The sequence below is a fragment of the Erpetoichthys calabaricus genome, chromosome 8, assembly GCF_900747795.2.
Source record: "Erpetoichthys calabaricus chromosome 8, fErpCal1.3, whole genome shotgun sequence".
In the NCBI taxonomy this organism is placed as follows: domain Eukaryota; kingdom Metazoa; phylum Chordata; class Cladistia; order Polypteriformes; family Polypteridae; genus Erpetoichthys; species Erpetoichthys calabaricus.
In genome coordinates, this window is record NC_041401.2 from 135,247,246 (window position 1) to 135,269,446 (window position 22,201).

Consider the following 22,201-nt stretch of genomic DNA (forward strand, 5'->3'; position numbering starts at 1 on the left):
GAGAGCTTTTTTCATTTCATTGAAAATGAAAGCAGCAGCTGCCAAAATATGTAGCTTTCTTATTAATTTTTCAACATTGTGTAAAATAAATGTATAAAGTAACATAAAAGGTTTAAATACTGGTTATCCTTTTACACTAAAATATTACTAAAGAGGTACAAAAAAAGTAAAATGGATATGTTCTTTTTCTTTAAGGAGATTAAATATTACTGAAGAAAGAAAAAAAAAATTAAACAGCCAAATGGGGCTATGCATACGAACTTAAAAGGTTTAAATAAAACAGAAATATATATTTAATTTTTACTTGCTTAACTTGTGGAGGGTGTATCCTGTAGCAAAGCCCTAACTTTTTTCGTGAAAGCCCGTTTCAGTAAATAAGTGTTAAAAACAGGTGTAAAGATATTGACAATAAGCTACGCAAACCCAGGAAGACATGGAATCGTTTAAATCAAGTATCATTACATCTTCCTTTCTTAAAGAGAAGTAAGGCAGCACTTATAAGCTTTCATATTTATATATAGACATACATATATATATACATATATATCTGAAGCCGTGCAAGCACACTCTTGAGAATGCAACGTATAGTTGTACAGAAGAAAAGCAATCTTGCCTCAAATGAATGGCAACCTTTTGTAGGTCTATGAACTTAATTTAAACTTTAGGTTTACACGGTGCTTTCTTTCCGAAGTACCTGCACTCATGAATATGTCTGTATGTGTCAGTCGGTCAAATCCACGCGCTTTGCACCGGCGAAGTACCGCTTTTAAATTTTTATTAAGAAGAAAATAAAACGTTTTTAAATTGAGGGAAAATATACTAATAACAGTTTGTTAAGGATCTGTTTTTTTGTGAAGCTGCCTTTACTTGAGTGATCACTTCGACCTGACTTGGTGGCCAAGTATAAGCGTTACCTGGTAGGTAACCACCCATACAATCAGATTGTGAATCAGACTACGAATGCCGTGAATGTAATTACACACTCACTGCACTTGCTTACGGTAATCGAACCTCGGACGTCAGCGCTAGAGGGGCTTAGCAGCAGTGAAGTATTGCTTTTAAATTTTAATTAAGAACAAAAGAAAATCTCAGAGCTTCGATTCCCGAAAGGGAGTGAAGTGAGTGTCCAGTTAACCACCAGGTAACGCTTATGGTTGGACAGCAAGTGACGTAACATCAGCCAAGGTGCCTTCAGTTGTGAGAAGCAGATCATAGAATGATTGAAAACAGTTTTGCATTTACCTTTTTAGTAAAAGGCGAGCTTTTAAGCCTGAGAAATCACCCCGTAAATGCACACGTTTAATTGCACATGTGTTAATATGTATGGTTACACAGTATTAAAAGACAATGAAGAATGTGATTTACCTTTGTTCCCGCGTTTGATAAAAGGCGAGCTTTTAAGCCTGAGAAATCACCCCGTAAATGCACACGTTTAATTGCACGTGTTAATATGTATGTTTACACAGTATTAAAAGACACTCAAAAATTAACGTCATTTACCATCAGCCACGGTGCCTTCAGTTGTGAGAAGCAGATCATAGAATGATTGAAAATAGTTTTGCATTTACCCTTTTAGTAAAAGGCGAGCTTTTAAGCCTGAGAAATCACCCCGTAAATGCACACGTTTAATTGCACATGTGTAAATATGTATGGTTACACAGTATTAAAAGACAGTGAACAACGTCAGTTACCTTTGTTCCCGCGTTTGATAAAAGGCGAGCTTTAAAGCCTGAGAAATCACCCCGTAAATGCACACGTTTAATTGCACATGTGTTAATATGTATGCTTACACAGTATTAAAAGACAGTCAAAAATTAACGTCATTTACCTTCGTTCCCACGTTTGACTCGTGCTGTAAATCTCTTCCTTGTTTTTAGTTCACGTGATTACGTAGGAGGCGTGATGATGCGATACGTGACTCCGCCTCCTCCATTAGAGTATATGGACAAAAAATATGTTCCAGTTATGACCATTACGCGTAGAATTTCGAAATGAAACCTGCCTAACTTTTGTAAGTAAGCTGTAAGGAATGAGCCTGCCAAATTTCAGCCTTCCACCTACACGGGAAGTTCGAGAATTAGTGATGAGTCAGTCAGTCAGTCAGTCAGTGAGTCAGTGAGGGCTTTGCCTTTTATTAATATGTATAGATAGTATGTAATCCAAGAGGCAAGAAAAAGACAGACAGACATTAGATTTGATGTAGGTACAGAAACAACTAAAAAGATATACAAAAAGACATAATAGTGTAATTCAAAAACAGGCCAACATCATAAGCAGGTCAATTCCAACAAACTAAAAGTAGTGTATTAACAGGAGTTCATGTGTGCTTAGTACACAGCTGCCAACTGAACCTGTGCTTCATCTCAAACCCAATTGCAGTGAACTTTGCTGCTATCGAGAGGTTCAGAAAATAGATGAAATGTGAAACAATCTTAACAAGAGACTTTTGCAAGCAGGGTTTACAACATATGAGCAAATCGCTTTTGCCAAATTCCCTTTTATCTGTCTTTTCCTTCCCATCATGTGACTACTGCTTATTTAATGTTACTTAATAGCAAACACTGGCAGGATGGGCCAGGAGCAAACATCAGGTTAAATGAGAAGATTAGGTTTGCGACTTAGCCCACTCCTGTCACTGCCCACCAAGTAATTTGGGAAGATGAAACTTGTTTATATTGTCACAATGAAGATTGACAGGCATAGTATTTCTGATAAATTTATTTGCCTTCCTGTTTATGATATATCACTAACTAACTAATAACCTTATTCATCAGGCTGTAGTTGCTGAAAGAAGGCAGAGAAAATGATTTGAATGTAATAAAACACTTTGTTTCTTTTTAGATGTTAAGGCTCACCCATGACCCATTACTGTATTCTTTCTTGATTCAGCTCTCCTGTGTTCTGAATCATTCTCTTTTGATAATGACATTTTAGACTTTGCATATAAAGAAGTCCTTTCTTTTATGAAAGAAAAAAAAACAAACATGAAATATTTGGGCCAGTTTGATATTGATTAAAAGTAGGGTTCATTGTGGAAGTGGACTTGAAATTTTACTCAAGCGGAGAGTTTACCTAAACCCCATCCTAAATTTAAATTTACAAGCTGCTGAAGAGATGGCCATGGGTATCACAGGGAGAGCTGATTCTCAGACACTAGGGACCTTGTTGTTGTTTTTTGAAAAATATTCAGATAATGCTCCAATATAATTGTTTTGGACCACATGGTTATACAGTACAAGTACATGATTTTTGTGATCTGAAACTTCTATAAAATGTTGAACTAAGCCTTACCGTGTTACCTGCCATATAATTTAAAAGTGAAATATAAATAAGTCAGGAGATTTCAGTTACACCAGCCTGAAATGGGTGTGTGTGTGTGTGTGCGTGTGTGTGTAGTAATTGTAGTTGTACTCACTGAATTAAAGTCTACTTTATGAAATATACACTTTTTACCAGGCTGAATGACAAAAATATATTTTGAAAAATCTTAACAGGGTTTGTATACAGAAAAGTCCTAGTTATATCAAAGAGAACACAATAGAATTTAAATTTTAAGCTCATTTACTCTGCTAATTGTCCATAATATATATTTGTTTTGTTTTCAATTTGTTTTGTTTTCAATTTACTTTCTTTGATTTTTCATTTTCTAATCTTCTTCTTCTTCTTCTTCTTTCGGCTGCTCCCATTAGGGGTCACCACAGCAGATTATCTTCTTCCATATCTTTCTGTCCTTTGTATCTTGTTCTGTTACACCCATTACCTGCATGTCCTCTCTCACCACATCCATAAACCTTCTCTTAGGCCTTCCTCTTTTTCTCTTGCCTGGCAGCTCAATCCTTAGCATTCTTCTCCCAATATACTCAGCATCTCTCCTCTGTACATGTCCAAACCAACACAATCTCGCCTCTCTGACTTTGTCTCCCAACCATCCAACTTGAGCTGATCCTCTAATGCAGTGTTTCCCAAACTCGGTCCTGGGGGCACACTGTGGCTGCAGGTTTTTGTTCCAACCAGCTTCTGTTTTAATTGGACTCCTGGGCTAATTAAGTGATGTGTTAGTTCCCAAGTTCTGTGTTTTGGGAACAATATAGAAATTAGAAAACTAAGTTTGGTTATATATATATATATATATATATATATATATATATATATATATATATATATATAAATGTACCAAGCAGTTATATGTGAATAATGTATTTTTGTCTTTTTAACAATATTTTCATCTTGATTTTCATTCTACTTTTCTAGGTGTTCTAATTGTTTAATTAATCCATTATTTACTAACTAGTCATTTAGCCCGTTACAATAATGGGCGCTAGAACAGTAGTGCATAAACATTAGTAGGAACAGTCTATATTAAATGGCAAGGGACTTTGACCTCATTCTTTTTGTTGGTCGTATTTTTCTTTCTTTCAGCCTTTCTTTTGTTGATGTTTACTTGCTGAGCTGACCGTTCTTCGTGGGCTGCCGCCGTGTATTGTGTGTCTTTAATTTTCTGTAACAGTAATATTGTCTTGTACGGCTCTATTCAATAAGGGCGCGTAGATAATTTAGTTCAAATGGCTCTGGAATATGTGAAGAGCAACAGGTACAGATCTTTATTTACGCGCACCTTTATTCGCTGCGCCCAATTGAGGTCCTCCTTTTGAGGCTCGCCTTTTTGTGCACGCCCTTATTGAAGGATACCGTCTTGTACATCCGCTGGCTTGTACGTCCGTAATATACGTCCGTAATATGCCTTTAATTTTCTCTGGTGGTAATACAGGCGTGCGCATCGGTAATATGCCTTTAATCTCCTCTGAAAGTAATACTGGCTTGTATGTGGCTGTAATATGTGTCACTGTATTGTATACCTTTAATTTCCTCTCGCAGTAATACTGGTTTGTATTTCCGTAAAACGCCTCTAACTTTCTCTGACAGTAATATCGCACATAGCACCGTGCCACGCGCATGCGCACTTCACCAGAAGACACCCACACATGGACACCTGGACGCACATAGGGATTTAATATATATAGATTAGTGGGTCTGATGCTAAAGTACTAGCAGACTTTGATTATTCTGTGTTGTTTGCCAGCGTGCTTGCTCTGCTCATTTTTAATTGTCATTAATAAGACACAACGAAGGGGGAAAACTGCACAGAAAAAGGTCAAAATATAATGAAATCAACAAAATTGAGTTAAGCATTTAAATCTATAGCAAAAGCAGAAATATTTCTAAATGTCTTATAAATATAAAAACCATGCTGCTGTGCTTTTCTGAATGTAGAATAAAAGAAAAATAATATCAGCTAATTAAATGTGATCAGTGTTATCAGGTGATGTCACTGATTACGAATCTGCAGCCACAGTGTGCCCCCAGGACCGAGTTTGGGAAACACCGCTCTAATGTACTCATTTCTAATCCTATCCATCCTTGTCACACTCAATGCAAATCTTAGCATCTTTAACTCTGCTACCTCCAGCTCTGTCTCCTGCTTTCTGGTCAGTGCCACTGTCTCCAACCCATATAACATAGCTGGTCTCACTACCATCCTGTAGACCTTTCCTTTCACTCTTGTTGATATCCATCTGTTACAAATCACTCCTGACACTCTTCTCCACCCATTCCACCCTGCCTGCAGTCTCTTTTTCATCTCTCTTCCACAATCCCCATTACTCTGTACTGTTTATCCCAAGTATTTAAACTCATCCACCTTCGCCAGCTCTGCTCCTTGCATCCTCACCATTCCACTGACCTCCCTCTCATTTATACACATGTATTCTGTCTTGTTCCTACTGACCTTCATTCCTCTCCTCTGTAGAGCATATCTCCACCTCTCCAGGGTCTCCTCAACCTGCTCCCTACTATCGCTACAGATCACAGTGTCATCAGCAAACATCATAGTCCACGGGGACTCCAGTCTAATCTTGTCTGTCAACCTGTCTATCACCATTGCAAATAAGAAAGGGCTCAGAGCCGATCCCTGATGTAATCCCACCTCCACCTTGAATGCATCTGTCACTCCTACCGCAGACCTCACCGCGGTCACACTTCCCTCGTACATATCCTGTACAACTCTTACATACTTCTCTGCCACTCCTGACTTCCTCATACAATACCACAACTCCTCTCGAGGCACCCGGTCATATGCTTTCTCCAGGTCCACAAAGACGCAATACAACTCCTTCTGGCCTTCTCTATACTTCTCCATCAACACCCTCAGAGCAAACATTGCATCTGTGGTCCTCTTTTTAGGCATGAAACCATACTGCTGCTCACTAATCATCACCTCACTTCTTAACCTAGCTTCCACGACTCTTTCCCATAACTTCATGCTGTGGCTCATCAATTTTATCCCCCTGTAGTTACTACAGTCCTTCACATCCCCCTTATTCTTAAATATCGGCACCAGTACACTTCTTCTCCACTCCTCAGGCATCCTCTCACTTTCCAAGATTCCATTAAACAATCTGGTTAAAAACTCCACTGCCATCTGTCCTAAACACCTCCATGCTTCCACAGGTATGTCATCTGGACCAGCGGCTTTTCCATTCTTCATCCTCTTCATAGCTGTCCTTACTTCCTCCTTGCTAATCCATTGCACTTCCTGATTCACTGTCTCCACATCATCAAACCTCTTCTCTCTCTCGTTCTCTTCATTCATCAGCCTCACAAAGTACTCTTTCCATCTGCTCAACACACTCTCCTCGGTTGTGAGTATGTTTCTATCTTTATCCTTTATCACCCTAACCTGCTGCACATCTTTCCCAGCTCGGTCCCTCTGTCTAGCCAATCGGTACAGATCCTTTTCTCCCTCCTTAGTGTCCAACCTCTCATACAACTCATCGTATGCCTTTTCTTTAGCCTTTGCCACCTCTCTCTTCACCTTGTGCATTATCTCCTTGTTATTAACTCGTCTACTTTCTGCATCTCTCTGACTATCCCACTTCTTCTTTGCCATCCTCTTCCTCTGTATACTCTCCTGTACTTTCCCATTCCACCACCAGGTTTCCTTTTCTTCCTTCTGTCCAGATGTCACACCTAGCACCCTTCTTGCTGTCACCCTTACTACATCTGCTGTAGTTTCCCAGCTGTCTGGTAATTCTTCACTACCACCCAGTGCCTGTCTCACCTTCTCCCTAAACTCAACCTTGCAGTTTTCCTTTTTCAACTTCCACCATTTGATACTTGACTCCGACCTCACACTCTTCCTCTTCTTGATCTTCAATGTCATCCTAGAGACCACCATCCTATGCTGCTTAACTACACATTTCCCCTGCCACCACTTTGCAGTCTTCAATCTCCTTCAGATTGACTCTTCCGCATAGGATGTAATCTACCGGTGTGCATCTTCCTCCACTCCTGTACATAACCCTTTGTTCCTCCCTCTTCTTAAAATACGTATTCACCACAGCCAAGTCCATCCTTTTGGCAAAATTCACTATCCTCTGACCTTCTTCATTCCTCTCCTTGACACCATACCTACCCATTACATCCTCGTCTCCTCTGTTCCCTTCACCAACATGTCCATTGAAATCCGCTCCAATTACCACTTTCTGTTCCTTGGGTACACTGTTCATCACTTCATCCAACTCACTCCAAAAATCTTCTTTCTCATCCATTGCACACCCAACTTGCGGGGCATATGCACTAGTGACTTTCATCATCACACCTCCAATTTCCAGCTTCATAATCATTACTCTAGCCCTGCGGTGGGCTGGCACCCAGCCCAGGGTTTGTTTCCTGCCTTGAGCCCTGTGTTGGCTGGGATTGGATCCAGCAGACCCCTGTCACCCTGTAGTTAGGATATAGCGGGTTGGATAATGGATGGATGGATGGATAATCATTACTCTGTCTAACACTCTTTTCATCTCTAAAACACTCTTGAGATACTGTTCCTTCAGAATAACCCCTTCTCCTTTTCTCCTCCTATCCACACCATGATAGAACAATTTGAATCCACATCCGATCCACCTGGCCTTACTCCCATTCCATTTAGTCTCTTGCACGCTCAATACTGTATATCAACCTTCCTTCTCTCCATCATATCTGCTAACTCTCTCTCCTTCCCAGTCATACTGCCAGCATTCACAGTTCCTACCCCTCAGTTCCACTCTCATTACCTTCCTCCTCTCCTCCTGCCTCCGGACACGTCTCCTCCCTCTTCTTCTCCTTCTTCAACAGTAGCCCAATTTCCGCCAGCACCATGCTGGCTAACAGTACTGGTGGCGGTCGTTCTTAACCTGGATCTCAACCTATCCAGTATGGAAATTTGTATTGTTGTCCGCATATTGATTTGGCAAAATTTTACACTGGATGCCCTTCCTGACGTAACCCTCCCCATTTATCCGGGCTTGGGACTGGCATGAAGAAACACACTGGTTTGTGTATCCACTGTAGCTGGGTTTTTTTTTTTACAAATCACAGATTCATTTTTCAATTAAATAATTGAAATGTCCCTGTAGTTAAATCTGAGGAAATGTGAGTGAGGCTAGTCACCCAAATCAGTTGCCCAGCTTTATGATCATGGTGTGACCATTAATTAAACTGCTCATTATTTGATATCCTGCTCATGTTAGTCACCTGTACATCATTGCACATGATTCCATTCCATCTATCCACATGAATTTTTGGGCTGAGCCCATCAGGCTTACCTGAGTTTCCTTGACTACCACAAGATGCATTCGAGTAGCTTGAAAAGAGCTGTTAATAAATGGAGATTTTATAAGCCAAGTCATAAATATTACACCCAGCTGCTGTTAAAGGATTAGGATTTCTGAAATTTTGTAAAGCTCAAGCAGTAACACCATTTACAGGTGGCAGGCAGTGTTTCCCTGCTGTTGTTTATTGTTTTGCAGATGGAATTAGCCACTTTGGCAACAGGGTTGTGCCTTACAGGCAGGTGGTACAGATTACATTTCCACTAAATTTAGAAGCCTAAACCCTGGTCACTGAGTCATGCTACTTTCATTATTGTTAAAAAGAAAAATAGTGCAAGCAGCAAAAGCACATACTGTAGTGCTTCAGAAGCTGTGTATGGTGTTGCCAAGGGGAATGATGATGTTTTTGAATTTTCTAAATTTAGAAAAAAGAAATAGGGAAGTGCTTTTCAAGTTTAGTCCTAGGGGATCCCCAAGGCTGCATGTTTTTGAACCAACCAATATCAAAATCAGTCTGTCATCTTTGAATTTAATTGATCACATTGCTTAGTTATTGGCCTTCACATATTTCTAAGAAATATGTACTTGTACTCTTTGCCATAGCTTTAAATGCTTACACTTCTTGTGCTGTTTTCTTTTAACGTATTCTTTTCTGTAGAGTTTGCTCATTCAATCGTACTTAAAGATGCAGGTGCAAAGAAGGCAGCATCCATAAGGGAGACACTTTCACTTATCATTTAAATGAGAAATGTGTTCTCTTAAATGAGCACAGAAGTGAATATGGCAATGAAGTAATTGCTCCTCTGAAGTGTTCAGTGCTGTTAAAATTAAGGTATTAAAGAAAATGTAAAGGGAAATTTAAGCATTCACAGATTTTAGAAAAAAACATAATTTCTTAGAATAAAAGTATAAAAAGGACAGCTCTTTAAACAGTGAGACCAATTAAAAGTAAGAATGATACACTGATCATAAAATTCATAGGAATAAAAATCCAGTCACAGGGGTCCCAGGATAAAACGTCGATATTGGATCTTAAATTTTAGACAAGTTGCTCTCTGTGTAGAGCTGGTACTTTCTCATATTCTCATGGATGTGTCTGTGGCTATTCCATTTTCTCTTCTAATCTTAAAGACACATACATTAGGTTATGTAACTGGTTATTCTAAATTGTCTTAATGTGGGTATATGCTTGAACATACAGTTCAATGAGTTGACTTTCCACTTACTATTGAATTCTGCCTTGTGCCTAATGCTAAATTGCTAATGGCAAACTTCACAGTCACTTTAGAAAGCTTCTCTTTACACAGATAACCGTAGACACATGTATTATGCTACCAAGTAGTGCGGTACAGAGAAGGACTTTAGGGGCCTTCTAATCCTGACTTAATACTGTATATACTCACATATACGTCGGGTCTTGAAACCCAAAAAATCAATCATTAAATCAGACCCTGACTTATACGCTCGTTCAAAAATACGACACTCAATTTTTTTTTTATTGTACATCATCTTGCCTTCTCCAATCTTGCACCAGTTTCTCAGACACATCGAATTTTGTTGCAGCAGCGCAGTTACCAATTTCTTTTGCCACTTCAACGACTTTTAAATGAGGAGGTGGATTGGGATCAACAAGACAGCATGTAGCCCATTACACATTAGAGACTAGAATATTTGCTAGTAAATTACCTGAGTAATTGATACATGTAGAAAGACACATCCAGTGGGTTCAACACAATAACAGACTTTGACAGTGACGGATATATGCTTTGGGATGTACAAGATGTATGAGAACATCATCATAAAACTGAAACATCATTATAGGAGGAAAAAATAAATGACAACTTCTTTATTACTTAACTTAAAAGGGCCAATCCAAAATGGATTACAAATTGAGGAAGGAAGGATCAAGAGGTAAAGAACAAAGGAAGCATGCCACCATCTTAAATATGAACAAAGCGAAGATGTAAAACATCTTGCAACTTCAATGCCACATAAGTATCAATGGGTGTACTACCATAAACAATTAGGTCTCCATCATGAAATTAGATTTCCAAAATGGCAATGACCAAGTAAGATTTAAAAAAATGCATTGCAGAAACAAGAAAGGAATTAACATTAATCATTTATATCCTAACAGTAATGTACAAAATTGTGCAAAAACATGATAAAACAGAGAAGTTTTTTTTTCAGTCAAGAAAAATTTGAAACCAGGGAAAAGGTGACATTATTGTTTTGAGATTGACCATTGAGCTTCTTTAAAAAGAGGAGGGATTTTCAAGGGAAAAAGGAAAGGACAGAGTCTAGGACCTGAAGTTTGTATGTGCCTGTTCATTCTCTCTCAAGCTATGAATTCCAGCATTACTGTAACACCCGAGGACTAAACTTCTCTCTGATATAAGCCAAACGTCTATTAAACAAGTCCAGAAAACACAATGACAGTAAGACAACAACACAACAAGAGAGGAGAGACAGAATGAGAGAGAGAGAATTGAAAAACTACAACTTTTTTTCCTTCACAGTAACAGTAATTTCTTATGCTTTTCCTCATCAACTCCAGATGAGTGTAGTTCCCACCTCATAAGCACAGATCAAACACATAAAGGGGTTTTCAGGAACTAATTAGTTTAGTAGAGTGAGGAAAGCCTACATAGGCAATCTGGTGGATTTTTGAGTTTGCTGTTATTATGGTAGCCTTCACAGGTTGCTCTATTGGATTGGTCTTTTCCTTCTTTCCCAATCAATATCAATGCATTATAACCAAATTCAGAGTGGTCACTTCACCTGAATGAATGTCTTGGAATCTGAGAAGAAATTATGCTTCTGTAAAAACAAGCCCAGTTGACATAGACCTAAACAACATGATCAAAAAGCTGTCTAAAGTCAAATCATAGGTGGCAAAACTATCCATCAGGCAAAGTTTCTGGGCATATAAACTAAACTTCTGTATGTCTTCGCCAGCTTCTGTTTGATGAAAAAAAAATACTTATTAGCATTGCCCTGTTGAAATGGGTATACAGTACAATGAATTTCTTTAGGATAACAGGGGCAAGGATTGGATTCAGGAAATCAGTGAGTCTTGACAGATATGTTAGGCTTATCCTTCCTGGACTAATAAAATATGAGAATCTTACTGAAAAAGTATACTTTCAGGTGTAGAACTCAGTGAACCACTTATGGAAAGAATGTAGCTGTCATCATGTTGTAAAATTTTCATAATCAATTTCTAATTCAGTGATTCTACTTTTTATGTTCACAGGCATGTTCCACTCAGCTGTAAACTTACAATATCAGGATCCTGCAGTGATTTAAGTAAATCAATTATTATGACAATCAACATTTTTTTTCTGTTGTGCAGAGTCAACAAAGTCCTTTTATATTGAGTGAGACACCCCCCTCCACTTCCCTTGCAGAGTGAGAAGATCTGTTTAGCACAATTAATAAAGTTGTGTACATACCATGTCTGTGGATATGCTCCAAGTTCCATGTTTCACGCTGGGCAGAATTCTTCTTTTGCTCATGGTAACTCTACAATCGATTTCTTCATGCCCCAAGATATGCCATTGCACTGAGAAAAATGGAATGAAAACTGTTCATTGTACATCTCGCAACTTGGAAACAATACCTACAGACCTGCCAAAAGATACTGTCTCTTTGCTCTTGGACTCGAACAAAATCACAAAAATACCAAACAATGCATTCAAGGACCTTTACCATCTTCAGGAACTGGACTTATCAAAGAATGCTATTGAGACAGTTGATACCAGCGCATTCAAAGGTGTGGCAGAAGGGCTTCATCTGCTTGATCTGTCACACAACCTCATTCAGAGTGTCCCCAAAGAGGCCTTCACCAAATTAAAGGGTAAGATCCGCCTTGCAAATAACCCATGGCACTGTGAGTGCTCACTACAGGAGGTGCTACGGGAGCTCAAGCTTGACCCAGAAACTGTCAATGAGATCAGTTGCCAGACTTCAGTGCAAGAGGAGTATGTGGGAAAGCCCTTGATCCAGGTCCTGGACTCTGGCATTAACTTTTGCAATTTTCACCATAAGACAACTGATGTGGCAATGTTTGTAACCATGTTTGGCTGGTTCACAATGGTAATTTCATATATTGTATATTATGTAAGGCACAATCAGGAAGATGCCAGGCGGCATCTGGAATACTTGAAGTCACTTCCTAGCACCCAAATTTCAAAGGACTTTGATACGATTAGCACAGTTCTATAATAAGGATTTTTTTAATTCATAAAGCACTGCCCACAATTTGCCTTTATAAAAGATCAGAATGTAAAAATGCAATATGAATGTGAACCTGGCATATTTAAGATAACTGTGATATTCAGGTACAGGACTGGGGTCTGCTTTTCACCTGATGCTGCTCAAATTCTGAAAAAAAACATTCCAAAAATGGATGGTTCTTTAATACAAAGAGTATAAATAGAAAAACTGTAGAGCTATCTAGCATAACAGATTTCTACTGAGAGATACCCCCTATTGTAGAACACAAAAACAAATACATAATAGCATAAAAGAAGAGAATAACCTTTTTAGCACATAGCTTATATTTATAATAATAATAATACATTTTATTTATATAGTGCCTTTCCCATGCTCAAGGCACTTACAGTTATTTCAAAAATATTGCTGATATTTCAAGGTGAACACACAGTTCCAGTAACAAGACATTCTTTCAGTTTGCCTCAGAGGGATTCAGAGCAGAGTGACTGGCTAATACACTCCCAGCCTCCACTGCTACATACATCCTCTGCATGTTATTTCTTAATATAATGGATTTCTAGTGAGGTGTGCTTCAAATTACACTTTCACTTTTAAATTGGGGCAGGGAGGTGGGGTATATGCAAGTCTGTTATGATGTCTAATTACACCCAGATCACACTGAGCCCTATTTATCTTTGCTTTGTCATAAGGGACCATTTTCCTCCCTTTACCTAAGCATCATCTACTTGTCTTTTCTATTAGTTTCCTCATTAGACTCTGGGTCCTGCCTTTAACCAAATGCCATGCTTCTTAGTTTGCACATTCAGGGATATGTTGTAGCGGTCAGGAGCCGCTAAGATTCACACCGCCAAAGAAGACGGTGATTTATTTATTTTAAAAGCAGAGATCCCAGGAACGTCCCCAGCCTTGGATCGACCCACACACTCTCACCACAGAGACAAATAAGCACACTGGGAATGACAAACAATTATAAATATAATGACATGAATTGAGAAATGAAAACAGTAATTCCACCCCTGACCCCTTCGGCGATATTACACATACACAAAATAAACACAAACACCACACAGCCAAGTCCATATATAAGAAACAGGTTGAAAGATGAATAGTGACCAAGTTAAGTCCAGCGAATCTGTAAGTTGCAATGGAGAAGGGAAAATACAGTCCTACCGGTATTTACTGATGAGGTTGATGGTTGATTCGGGAGCGCTCCACTGTTCCGAAAAATCCAATAATCCAATACAGCTCTCAGTGAACAAGTAGACAGACAATCCAGTCCCCAACAAACGAATACAGTCCAAGACAAAAATGATCACAGTTCAAATAACAGCAGGAGAGACGACAAATAACCGCAACAATACAAACCAAAAACAAAAACTTTTTTTCCTCTTTGCCCTCTGCCCTCCTTTTACCTGCCTGTGGCTACCTTTGACCCCAGCAGCCCCAGCAGGGACTGCTGGGAGATGCAGTTTTCAAGTAGCACTGCTACAATGTTGCATTTTGGGAATTTTAAAAAAATGTCAGCAAAGATGCATTACTTGGACTGTTCATTTAGGATCTTCATTGATGTATTCTGGCTGTTACAGTTATCACTGTGTGAAATTACATGTTTATTCAAGAGTAGAGTAGTTTGTACTTTGCCATTCAAGCTATGTGTGATCACCAAAAAGAGGGTGGTTTCCAAGATAAATAAGTGCTATATACACATGCATATACTGCAATCAATTTTCTGAACAAGCTTATCATATTATAACATCATAAAATGCAAGGAAACATCAAGGAAACATCATGGCAGATGTCTTGGATGAGACTCCAGTCCATTGCAGGGCATGTTTAATCACTCATGGCCACTGGACCAATTTAGTGATACCAATCAAGTAAACCTCTGGCCACTGAACAGTGGGAGTGAATTACCAATTGCACAAATCTGATTCGTTACTTTTTTTTTCTAGCATAAATAACCTGACATTGCAGTCCAAATTCATAAAAGTAGCAGAGGTTATAGCACCCACTTCATTTTTTTCCAGCACAAGGAAATGCATACTTAAGTTCTTAGAGGATGGGTGTTCTGCCTACAGTGGAATTTTGGCAAAGAGAAAAATAAACAGGAGTAGAAGATTGATGAGACAAAAAAAAAAACTGCCAAAGGCTGATATCAAAGTAAAACGTACAAAGATAAACTCAATACGCAACACCAAAAATCAACTTGAATATACACACAGAAATTCTAAGGCCTTTAATCAAAAACACATTACTAACGCTAGAAAAATGTATTTGTTTCATTTTGTATCCAAAAACTTGTACAACCAGGAAGTGAGACTTTTGGCTGTCACATAGTAGAAAAGAGATTAGCAAAAGACATAAACACCAACAAAACGGTGGTGCCCTCAAGAAGACAAAATGACAACACCTCAGCATGTGAAATATTCTCAAAATCATTGGAACAATCATAAATCTACAATATAATAAAACATGAAAATATGTGGCGCTAAGTCAAAAAAATACAAAGTGTTCATCCTGACATTGTGCTGTTAAAAGCAGCCCTGTGATATATTGTATTTGTATGTAAGCCACACTGCATTACTGGGTAAAGAGGCATGGATTTACGATTTATTCAAACGAAATAAGTGGTGGTTACTCTGCAGTATTTTGGTGTATAAAGTCACAACAGAAGAAAATATATGTGTCAGATTCTGGTATTAAATTTAGATTAAGGTTGCAAAATAAACAAAATCTGTAGGCCTGCAGAATGGGTTTCCTTTAACTGGAGCTGATGCTGTCACATTTTGCCAGAGTGGTGAGCAATTCATAATGTGTCATATTTATTTATTATATTTTCATGTTTGCTTACATTTTGCATTTTACATTTTTGATTACCTCACCACATGACATTGGGGTGCACAGCATGGTTCTGATGTAATTTTTTTGCTATTTTAAAAACCAGGAGTATTTCCACACCAATTCACTTGAACTTAGCCATTTTTCCACCTGAACGCTGTTGTGAAATTCTCTTACTTTTACTTCTTACACAAAATCTCTTCTTGAAAAATGAACTACAAATCTATTTTGCCTTTTGGAAACAAGTCTCAAGTGAAAATTCCAGCCTTTGCTAGTTAGAATCTATATATATAATTCACTAAGCCAGAAGACAAGTAGCCACCCATGGAAAGCACGCAGGAAGGGGCGTGGATTCATTAAGCCGCCGACAAGTAAGACACCCATGGCGCACGCAGGAAGGAGCCACGCCCACCAACTCTAAGACCATTGGATACGACGACAACTTGCAGAGCCACGCCCACCAACTCGGACGCGACGCCTCGGAAAACATGCCGTCATTTCTGTTTGTCTGTGCACAGTCCACATGCAGCTCTGAGCCACGTTAACTTTTCATTAGTCAACCTCAGTGGAACCTTGGTTCACACAGAGGCAGCGCCAGAGAGAGACAGAGGCACACACAGGTAGCGCGAGAGAGAGAGCCACGCACACACAGGCAGCGCGACAGAGGCACAGACAGGCAGCCCGAGAGAGAGACAGAGGCACACACAGGCAGCCCGAGAGAGAGAGCCGCGCGCATACACAGGCAGCGCCACAGAGAGACGGAGGCACACACACAGGCAGCGCGACAGAGAGAGCCGCGCAATCCTTTAAAACTGAGGTTAAAACACAATGAAGGAAGCAGTCTTTAAAAACCAATAAGCCCTGTGCCTCTTTTTCATTAGCGTCTCACCTGCTTCACCGCCCTGCAACAGTCGAGACGCTTTCTCAGCAGCTTACCTTCTCTGTGCCTGACTCCACTACTGTCAGTCGCCTGATTAAAAATGGTGAACTCCTGCAATGTTACTATCTTGGTTGGCTTTTAAATAATGTTCGGATTTGTTCAAATGTTCCTTTTTTCCCCCTGTGCTTAAAACTCATTTTAAAAAAAGTGTTTATACAATTGTGCTGCAATGTTACAGAGAGAGAGAGGGCTCGCGTGCTTCTGAGAGACAGAGGGGGAGGGGGCTCGCGTGCTGCTGAGAGAGAGAGAGAGAGAGAGGTGGGGGGGCTGGGGAGGCTCACGTGCTGCTGAGAGAGAGATGGGGGGGCTGAGGAGGCTCGTGTGCTGCTGAAAGAGAGAGAGAGAGAGAGGGGGGGGGGGGGGCAGTGCTGCTGAGAGAGAGAGAGAGCATGCAGCTGAGCAGGGAGCCTGGGTGTTTGTGTCAGTGTTATTGAATGTTTTTACTATTACACTGTGCATTCTATGGTGTAATGATTAACTATATTTGTGCTTAAAAATCTTTAAAAAAATATATTTACATACAGTTTGTATGGTCTGGAATGGATTAATTGTATTTACATACAATCCTATGGGGGAAATTGCTTCGGTTCACGACCAAATCGGTTTACGAACAGAGGTTTGGAACGAATTATGGTCGTAAACCGAGGTTCCACTGTATATTGACTCCAGAAAACATGATCAGCAAGTCTTTGATAGGCTGCAACAAAATGAAAGAACGGGCACATTTTTTTCTCACAAGCTGGGTGGGTGGGTGTTAGTTAGTTAATTAGTTACTCGAAGTATTTCAAGATTTAATATGCACAAGCGGTAACCCTGCAAAAGCAGCCCAAACCAGAAAAGACGGCTGGCAAAAAGTGGCTGACAAATTAAACGCGTGTGCATTGTACTTACTGAAAGCGGCGTTACGGATTTTGCAAATGTTCATTTTTTCCCTCTGCTTAAAAAACATGATTATGCGGCGTATACTACGCCGCGGGTTGGTATGCAGCGTGTAAAACAGTTTGTTTGTCGCGGATAATTTGCCTTTTACTTTAACACGAAGACAATTTCCTGTTAGATTTGCCTTTGCGATGACAATTGATAAGGCACAGGGCCAAACTTTCAAAAAGATGTGCATGTATCTGCCAAAACCAGTTTTCAGTCACGGACAGTTGTATGTTGCTCTCTCCAGAGTTCCATCTTTTCATTCACTTACTGGTATGCCTGCAGGAACACGTGCAGCGAGCGAGCGAGAGAGAGCGATTGACACACACACGCATACAGGCGCGCGAGAGAGAGAGCGCTGGACGCATAAGAATAATAATACTTCATTACATTGATATACCAGTGTTTTCAGTATTCAAAGCGCTATCCACACAGGGAGAAACCGGGAAGCGAACCCAAAATCTTCCACAGTCTCCTTACTGCAAAACAGCAGCACTACCATTGTGCTACAAGGCAGTTAAAGAATGCACCGGCCTCGATTTTGTTTTCACTTCTGTTTACAGCGATCGGATCGTAGCGTGCATTGTTGCAATGTTACTTTTCTTGGTGGCTTATTACATTACGGATGTTTCACATGTTAATTTTTTTCCCTGTGCTTAAAAGACATTAAAAAAGTATTTCTCAACTGTGACTCCAGAACAACTCAGTACGCAAGCTATATTAAGCGTCAACAACGAAGACTCGCTACACCTTAATGAACAAGTGCTGAAACTTATCCCTACCGACGAAGAAACTTTCACCAGCATGGCCTCCATCGTCACAGACGATCCCGCTTTCAGTCACGGACAATTGTATGTTGCTCTCTCCAGAGGTCCATCTTTTCATTCATTCACAGTGGTATCCACAAACCCACCCCATTTGGACAATTGTGTCGTTCAGCAAGTGTTCACCCATCAATACATAATTATGCGGCGTATGTTACGCCGCGGGTTGGCTAGTCAAATATATTTTAGAAAAATAATACAATATTTATCAGGAAAATAAAACACAAATGTCCTAGAGAGTTCAACCAATACTAAGAGTACCTTTTTTCTGTCAGGGTTTAAAAGTGATAAATATACTGATTTGCTGAGTTAAACAGCTCTGACCAAGTACAAGTTAAACATGTTCTCAGACGGGGTTGATAGTAAAGGTGAGGAGAAGGCAAAGCACAATCTAAGGACTAGAGATATCTACATCACTTTTCTTCGTTTTCTGTTTCAGCCATGTGCCCTTTTACATGGTCACAGCAGAGCAAAGTGGAGCAAAGCATGTTTACTCATCCATCTGTTTCTCAGATTCACCTTTTACATACAGTACAGTACAGAGCGCATGTTACAGCAGCATTAGGTACAAGGCTGAAACCAACCCAGAACAAGATATATGGGACACAGACACACTAGGTCAAGCTGACATTTATTTGAAACATGCAAGTTTGTTGGCTCTGGGTGGGAAGACATAACGGGATGGGAAGAAATTTTTATATACAAAGTATCTGAATGGGAGTAAAACTCAATCTGCCTCCAGAATATACAAATAAAGAAATAATCACAACATTTTGCTTTAGTGTGTTAAACTTGATCATACTGTAATTGACACATGATTTAAAAGTACAAGTGTGTAGGGTTGGTTGTTCCTGACACAACTAAATAAGAAAAACTGAAATAGACTTTGGGAAGGCAAGACTGCTTGTCTGTTAAAGGAACTGGCTGAAATGAAATTCAGCAGCTGTTCAGATCCCTTAGTAATAGTATAAAAACTAAAAGTCTCATTTTTATTTTCAGTATTTAAGCTCACTTGTGTACAGTATTTGTAGAATAGTTCATTAATAATGGTGAAATAATAAAACCCAAGTGCCTCTCATCCAGCCTATTCTTTGTCTATCGGTACTGTAAAGAACATTTTGATAATTTATATAATATTTTGGCATTTTTTGCTGCAGCTACAAATCAGGACAAGTTAAATGACATATTTACTATTTCTGTGAAGAATACAGTATGCATCTGCAGTTTGCAGTCTGACATGTCTTAAATATAATCTTCATTATTATAAAGTCTGTCCATAAGTCTGTTCATTAACATAGGATAATATCTGTCTTATCTGTTTATTTTTTCTAGATTTTAGAAAAAAAAAATCTGTTTTTTTTTTACCTTGTTTTCTTCTATAGTGTCTGTTTAAAAAAAGTAATGACTTATTACAAAGAGAACTGGTGATTTCTGAGTCTTAGGAATTGTGTTGAAGAACTGAGATCTCCTGAGATGCAAGAGTTCAGTGTTGTGCTGGGGATATAAAGATGAGCTCCTGGTCAACCAAATCATGCTTCATTTAATATACTGTGAAGTATTAGAATTAGACTTTGAAATTGGAAGGTCACCAACACTCATTGCCAATGTAACCCAGTGAAACTTATGTAGCATGCATCACCTCCACTTGTTAATCTATATAAATAACTCTCCTGAATTGATAAAGTGATTTACAATTGAGTTTACTATGGAAGGCACAAAACAAATTAAAATTACATTGTTACATACTCCTGAGATTTTTCCTGAATTTGTGTTGAAAACTGATACAGAAAAACAACAGAGTAATCTAAATTTTATAGACCTGAGTGAACATGTATGATGAAGAGCAGACATTTCTTTACTTTTACAGTAAGTATGAGTGAACCTTAGAGAAAGAAAGAAGAAAACTAACAATCTAAAATGAAAATAACGAAGTTTTACTTTAATTCTGAATATGAAAGGCATCATTAACATTGATTTAATCATCAAATTGAGAGTCAAGTTAAAATTTTCAGAGATTTCTGTTTCTTTAAGTGTGAATATTCTACAACAACCTTTAAAGAAGAATGTAAATAAAAGGTACATTTATGTGTACATTTAAAGCTGTGAAAAAAAATGAAAATCCAGCTGTGAAAAAGAAGTGCTAACACAAAGTATATGAATGAAGTCTAAACTTGAAACTGAACATTATTTCATAAAAAAGAAATGCTGACAAGGTTGGAAAACTGTGGTTGCCATGAGTGTCTTCTTCCTGACAGACTCCTTCTCAGAAAAGGCAAGAGAAAAGTCAGTACCTGATGGAAGTGGAAATAAAACTTGATGTTAACTGCACCTCTCCCAGCAGGTGTAACCTTGGAGAAGTCCACTAAGTTAATGAAAAATGGCAAGTATCTGCTGCTCAAGTATGTTAGAGACATGGGGACTGAATAATCAATACCACCTTGTTTTCATGCATCCCTCCTATTTGTCTTTTCCATTTCATCTAGCATTGATGTGCCAGTATGCCACTGTGGACATCTATCACTCAGAGGCAAATTTCTGTGATGCTGTTTCCAAAGTCGGGGGCTTTACATTTATTTTTTCCACTTTTGAGATTGCACCTTTTTTCTATTCATTTGTTGATTTTGTGTCTCTACCTATGAGTGTGTGTGGGTCGGGCCAAGGCTGGGTGCATTCCTGGAATCCCCATCAAATAAATAAATCACCATCATATTGACAGTGTGAATGTTAGTGGCACTGGCCCACTATAATCTTATGATACATCTGGCAAACATTATTGTATCCTTGTATTAAATATGTTCATTGTAATTCACTGCTGACAGTCCTCGATTGCTGTACTGTACCACTGTCTCAGTTACTGTGCTTTAAATGAGGCTCCAGCCATGTGTGTGCAGTGTTTGCATTTGTCTGCTCCAGCCTGACCTCCCCTAAGTGATTTATGCTGTTGAGAGCCTTTATGCATGGCACTGAGGATACAACTGGGACTGAGACAGGTCACTGAGGACAAACAATGAGAAAAGAGTAAAGTGAGCCTTAAGGGCCTGTTTTCTTTGCCATGATGTTATATGGGACTCTGGTACTTCTGCATCAGTATCACTTCCCTGAGTTTACTTCCCAGGCTATGTCTAAGATGTGTATCCTTGAAGGTACCTCGATTTTCCATAACAGTAACAGAAAAAGATGACCATAACCAGGAGAATCAAAGTGTGAGTTTCCAAATAGTAATATGCTTGGGAAGGCAATGGTGGGAGGCTTCTGATTATCTGGCAATCTTTGAAAACTAACCAGTGGCCACCAGAGGGAAAAATGTATAGAACAAAACCTAATAGTGTGACCTCTAACCTTAATCATAAGAGCTTCAGCTGAATGTCAATATACAGTATAGCAAGAGTATGAAAAAACTGTGTCATGTCTGTGAATTTAAAAGAATGTCATTTCCCACCTTCAGTCATAGTTGCCTCAGTTATGACAGCTGTCATAGCTTCTCAGACACAGACATCTAGGCCCCTTTTTAATTATTCTCATCATTTTTCATTTTTGTCTGTAAAGAATTATATTTCTTATTTAGCCTGAAAGCACCTTTAAATTTCCCTGGAGGAGCTGGAGACTAGCCAGCCTGTTACCATAGCAACTCTCAGCAAGACTCCTTTCCTTTTTTGTTTTAATTCACTTTTTGGAGAATTTACTCACCAAATTATTTTCAATAGGTCTTTAAAGTCTAAGACAGTACTAGTCCACTCTTCTATATACAGTATGTATACTGTTCTACACTATGGTCTGCTGTTGGAGTAACA

At 39.0% G+C, this 22,201-nt stretch overlaps 1 protein-coding gene across 1 annotated transcript; it reads left to right on the top strand.

The window, feature by feature from the left end:
* The first annotated feature begins 11,927 nt into the window (after window positions 1-11,927).
* lrrc3 (leucine rich repeat containing 3) lies at window positions 11,928-13,362 on the top strand. The gene has a single exon (XM_028808359.2). The coding sequence runs from the start codon at window positions 12,102-12,104 to the stop codon at window positions 12,870-12,872; it is 771 nt and encodes a 256-aa protein (XP_028664192.1). The 5' UTR covers window positions 11,928-12,101; the 3' UTR covers window positions 12,873-13,362.
* The last annotated feature ends 8,839 nt before the right edge of the window (window positions 13,363-22,201 follow it).

Excerpts from the sequence above, each read along its gene's own strand:
- lrrc3 (XM_028808359.2), top strand. The coding sequence starts at position 12,102 with ATGTCTGTGGATATGCTCCAAGTTCCATGTTTCACGCTGGGCAGAATT.